We start from the raw sequence: 5,805 nt of genomic DNA on the forward strand, positions 1-5,805 counted from the left end.
TTTGCATACTGAATAAAAACATGAACAATACAGAGAGGGAGACACCCGATAATATGATCATTGTCATCTTTGATGTGTTTGATACAAGCTGCATTACACACTTTCAACTGTATTATAGTTTAAAGCTAGTATTTTGGCTGAAATTTCTGGAATTACTATGTTGAAATTCCTATTGTTATTTGTATCATTTGTTTTAAAGTATAATATCTTTTACTTTTGCAGTGGTAATACAACACATTTTGGCATTTTCTGGTGCAAATTGCCGCATAAATTTTTAAATTTTGAATAATCATCTTACTTACCTTATTCCTTGGATTCTTGAACTATTATATGGCAGAGTACTTCAATAAGAAATCCGATATCTCAGGCAACATTCCCCTTGGAAGTTTCAATTCAATGTTCAATTTCACTGGTTCTTGACAAGTTGATGCGGCAACTACCAAATCCCTTGCCATGGTTGGATACATAATTCCTCTTTTTACAGTTAAACTAGAAAAGCCAAATTTAATTTTGCGTGAGGAAGTTAAACGAGCTGTTCCTTATTCTTGGGATCCTGCATCATGGCCAAGGTGAGGAACTTTCATTTATTGTGGTGATTTATAAGACTTTAGTTCTTAGAAAAATTGTTGATATGATGCACCCTTTGAACAAGATGTGCATTATCAACTAAATTAATAAGATAGTATTTTGAAATAAACATGTGCTCCCTTATCAATAATCAGGTATTTCAATGCCTACTTTGATAAATAAATAATTAAAATGCAAGTTTAAGAGCACTGAAAAACTCTGGTGTGTGCTGCTCAACAGAGCAATGGGGCTGTGACCCTAGTAATAGTCTATGCACCTTTTGCACTTTGAGATTTAGTAAGCACCTGCAAAACACAAACTTTATATGCCCCATGAAAATTGATGAAGGAATGGCCCCTTAAAATCACTTGTGCCGCAACTTTTGTTATAAAGTTTTTAAATGCCAGATTGCAGGAATTATTTTGTATTTATCACATTGAGGATATATAAGGCTGTTATCTTTGATGTTGAGAACAATTTGGTTAGGACAGCAGAAACTGACAGGCATATTCCACTATTTTTTCCCTTTCATTCTTCAGTTTTATTGAGAATTTCGGAACACATATTATTACATCTGCGACAATTGGTGGAAGAGATGTAGTTTACATAAGGCAGCACCAGTCATCTCCTTTGATAGGATTGGATATAGAGAATTATGTAAAAGACATGGGTGATCATAGATTTCAGGACTCAAATAGCCAGTCAACCGCTGGCCCCTTAAAATACAAAGACAAGGTTAGTATTTGTAACGATTTCCTTAATTAAAAAACAATAATTCTTCTGACAATTTTGTACACTATCATCTGCTCTGTTCTTCAGTATATATATTTTTCTCTCTTTCCTCTAGTGTAGTTAATTTTCTTTTGATTAAACTATCTGTGTTTTTATGGCTAAAACTTGTTCCTAATTCAGTTTCTTGCGGCAGGATGTTATAGTAATTTTTAGAAGACGAAGGGGAGACGATCTTGAACAAAGTCATTCCAAGTGGGCAGAGACTGTAGGATTAGCACCTGACGTGATAAACATGACGTTCACTCCCATTGTTTATTTACTTGAAGGAGTACCTGGAATAAAGCATTTAGCTCGTGCAATCGAGTTATATTTGGAATGTAAGACACAACCTAAACTTACTTCATTAAACATCCATATTGGCATAAATCAGACATTGAGAACATTGTTTTATTTCGTAATGTATGGTGTTATAAATCTGACACTATACTTCTTAGTGAGAATGCTAACTTGAGATATGGAAAATAATGTTAATAAAGTTACCAACTTGAACTCCATTTCTTACTAGTAAAAGGGCTCACATTTTAGTGTAAATTGGTTTAAGATCTTCTAGTACTTGCATGTTTATGTTAAACAATGAACTTCTTGCTGTTTTTGTGGGGGTTGACTGTTTCTTCACAACTCACTACATCCCTTGCTGAGAATGAGCAGAAGCCAGTCAGCAAAATGCTGCCATTGGCTAGTCTAAGTTGGGTGGCGGCCAGTAGTTCGTGATATGAAAAAGCTTTAGTTAGTAGGAATAAAGTGATTTGGTAGTTTAGAAGATATTTAAGTGTTGTAGTTCATTGACCATCTATATATTAGTAATTGGTATTTCCTATCAGCAACAAACATGTGAAACTGGTGGACTTAAAAAAAAGGAGCCTTTCTGGGCAACTTGGTCATGTTGACTTCTTCATTTGTATCTTTCCTTTATGATAGGTTAAGTATGTTAAAGTATTTTAGACAATCAGACCAATCAAAAAGCAGAAGTTTTTTCTTAATACTACCAAGTTACCAACTTTGATTTATATTTATATATATTGTTTGTTAAAAACTTAAAAGTGTGTGCTTGCTGTCATCATCGATGCTTGGTGCCAATACTTCTAATCAGCTGAAAGAATAAAGTTAAATATTTGACATTATTTAATGTTATTATCTCTTGGAATTATTTTCTTCATATACTTAATGATCTTCTCTACTTAACATAGTCTAGCCTTTTAGCTATGGACATTTTTCAATATATTTTGGCCAGTCAAACCGCCTATTGAAGATTTACAATATTTTTTGGATTTTCAAATCGCTCGAGTTTGGGCTCCTGAGCAGAATAACCTGCAAAGAAAGGAGCCTGTTTGTTCCTCTCTTCAGTTCAGCTTGATGGGTCCCAGGCTTTATATCAGCCCTGATCAGGTATTGCTTACTCTAATAAAAGAAATAACATTTCCCATTTCATTGGAACAGAGAGCATTTTTCTTCATGTGATTCATTTGTACTAAATATGAGTTTTATAATAGTAAATTTTTAGGTGAAGATAAATATAATTATAAGTATCGTTTTTTAGATGTCACATAGTAAAATGATGTTATTTTTATAATTACTATGTGGCATATATAATTTGGTACTTTGTTGGATTATTACTTTGTAAAAAATTACTAAAAGTGTTGTTTTAGATTTAAGAATATCTATTTTTACCCTACTGAAAATTAACATTTTGGTGTGACGAGGGGGACTTCATCTAGGTGCTTGTGGTGTTGCGGGGAAGGACAACACTAGTTTGCTCTTGGGTTCGGTGAGGGGTCCGACTCGTCTTCACGGAAAAGTGCAGCTGGTGTGAGACAGAGGTTTTTTCTTTTGCCCTCTCTTTTTGCTTTCTTTGTTTAGAGTTATGCATTTCTAGTTTTCTCTGTGCAGTTGGAATTTGTTTTTCGAATTCATAGTTTATGGGATTTACAACAAAGTTTCAGTAGGATTTTTCTATGAGTTTTTTTTTTTGGCTTCAGATTTACGATTATATTTCATAGCCATGAGTTTGTTCCATGATAGATTTTATTATATGTTTTGATTTGCAAGTATCATATTTATGAATTTGTTCTATCTTTTGTTTAAGATTTGTGTATCAAAACTGGTTTTGGACTTTTTTTGTTTACTTTTTAGTAGATTTTGTTAGTTTTTCCTCTGATTAATGGTGTTGCCTTTGAGTTTTTAGTAGATTTCTATGTGTTAGAGAGTTTTTTAAGGGGGTTTATAAATCTGTTGTAAAGATTTATTTTGGTGATTTCGTATGGTCATTGCTCTTGATGCAGTAGCCGTATTGAAGTCTTTGGCTCCTCTATGGCTCAGTAAGCATTGCATTAAGTTGGCCACCTACACGATGAAAGATAGTATGCCTAAGCTTAAGTTCTATTCTCAATACATTTTGAACGTTAAATTCATTAACTTTTGTTTTACTGACTTAGAGGGTAGCGTGGATTTTGTCATTTGTAGTGCTGCCAAAATGAAATGAACTATTTTATTTGTTTGGTACACCAACTTTATTAATAAATACTAGCACCACAGGATGTTAGCAATCTTAACTTTCATTTTGATAAACAGGGAGCAGAAAGTACTTAAAAGGGAAAGAATACCCCATTATTATAGTTATAGGATATGTATACCTGAGACCTTTAGATCAGGAACCAATTTGCCAAACTTGCTTGTGGTTCCCTTTAGAGATGAAAGGAAAACCTTCAGCAATTTATAGGGAAATCTTTTTCATTGCTTTCTGTAGAGATGAGGCCTATGCAAGTTGGCTAGATGCCTCAACTGAAACAACTACCTTCCATAAGCTTTAACCCTCTTACTGATAGGAAAGTTGTGGCCCAAATCCTATATAGTAGTTTCGTTTATAGCTTAAAAAAATTATTAGTGTGGCTTAGAGGGCGGGGTGCCTACTACTTCTTGCTGGGGTGCCTACTGCTTCTTGTAATTTATAGTAAATGATTTAGGTTGGGGTGCCTACTGCTTCTTGTAATTTATTTATTTATTGCTGAGTTATGAATAACCTATGCACTGTATTAGTGTGTTGGTATTATGCACAGTCTTCTGGAAGGATGTCAAAACCGTTGCTTATGATTGCTAGTAACATACGTATACTTGAATCAGTGAGGCAGCAGTATAAAAAAACTCATGACTTGTTGTCTTCTCAGTATTCTTATGAGCTTCTTTGCAATTTCTGCATAAGTCTCAATCTACCACTGTACTTGGTATTATCAATGAGCATATCAACTTTCAAGGTACACGTTTCTTCTTTTACCGCTTATGTAAAAATGCTTCCTTTATTTTTATATGATGTGTAATGTATGCATGTGTACTGGTTTGCAGTTTCTCCTGGACAGCCCAACTCAATTTCTGATGATGCGGAGGCTGTTACATTGATTGGCAGCAGCCAGGATGCAGTCAGTCAGATTAATCAGAAGGAAATACATTGGGGGGTGAGTCAACAAAGTTATCTTGTTTCAATCGGGTTTGCTTTTTTCTGTTACCCCCTCTTTGTGCTCTGAGTATTACACTTATGATCCATTGATTCATGTAGGTATGTTGAAGTTAAAATGGAATCTAAATGTCTTTTATTCATTCCTTTTTCATTTGTCTTCTGATCTCAGTATTTATCACATGTTTTTCCCTTTTTCATTTTCATTCAAAATTATTTAGGAATGATAAGCATCATTCTTCTTTTCTAAATTAATTATTTAAAACTTGGTCAACCTACAGAGAGTTATTTAGTAGCCTAAAAGAGGTTTTTTTTTTCTTTCTATATGACAGTTTCCCATATATGTTTGTTAGTAATAGGAAATTTAAGTAGTTGCCATATTTTTATAGTTGCTGGAAGATTCTTTGGAAGAACGCTTGGAAAAGACTGAGGGTTTGCTTTCTGATTCTGAAAAGGCAAAAGGAGAAACTAAAGAGTCGGAGTGGGAGGAAAATAAGGTACAAAAATGTTTGGTTATTTCTTTTACTATCCATATCTGTGTAACCTCTGTTTAGACTGTGTTTGTGACTGTCTAGTTATAGGATATTTATCTGGCATCCACTCTTGTGTTGCTTAATATTAACTCGTGTGTTCAGAAAAGATCAGGAGAAGGAGGAAAGCAGGGCTCATCAGTTAAAAAGCTGAAAAAAGACAACGCAACGGGAGCAACAGGGAAAGCCACTCGTCCTGAGACAAACATTGTAACTATGGCACCAAGAGTCAAACCAGAGCTTCCTTTGCCTACAATGTATTCTCTCGCTTTCTCCCTCTTTCTCTTATGTAATTTATACATCTTTCTATCTATGTATTTTTGACCTAGGATGTGCCTATTATTAGACATTCCACATATTTAATTGGGGGTAATGTAGCATAGAATCCATGCAGGGCTTCAAATTATTTTGATGAGTAAATCTTTTTATGATGGAATATGTTGTTTCCAGTTTTAATTCTCTCTGCCAATC

The 5,805-nt window shown here is 34.1% G+C and overlaps 1 protein-coding gene across 1 annotated transcript; it reads left to right on the top strand.

The window, feature by feature from the left end:
- The first annotated feature begins 453 nt into the window (after positions 1-453).
- On the top strand, positions 454-2,817 carry LOC133799982 (MACPF domain-containing protein CAD1-like). Its single transcript, XM_062237964.1, has 4 exons — positions 454-569; positions 1,107-1,302; positions 1,493-1,676; positions 2,591-2,817. The coding sequence occupies exons 1-4, from the start codon at positions 454-456 to the stop codon at positions 2,815-2,817; spliced, it is 723 nt and encodes a 240-aa protein (XP_062093948.1).
- The last annotated feature ends 2,988 nt before the right edge of the window (positions 2,818-5,805 follow it).

Source organism: Humulus lupulus, chromosome 9 (genome assembly GCF_963169125.1).
Source record: "Humulus lupulus chromosome 9, drHumLupu1.1, whole genome shotgun sequence".
In the NCBI taxonomy this organism is placed as follows: Eukaryota; Viridiplantae; Streptophyta; class Magnoliopsida; order Rosales; family Cannabaceae; genus Humulus; species Humulus lupulus.

Excerpts from the sequence above, each read along its gene's own strand:
- LOC133799982 (XM_062237964.1), top strand. The coding sequence starts at position 454 with ATGGTTGGATACATAATTCCTCTTTTTACAGTTAAACTAGAAAAGCCA. Across the intron at positions 1,303-1,492 it reads CCTTAAAATACAAAGACAAG|GATGTTATAGTAATTTTTAG; the intron begins GTTAGTATTTGT and ends TTCTTGCGGCAG. Across the intron at positions 1,677-2,590 it reads AATCGAGTTATATTTGGAAT|TCAAACCGCCTATTGAAGAT; the intron begins GTAAGACACAAC and ends TATTTTGGCCAG.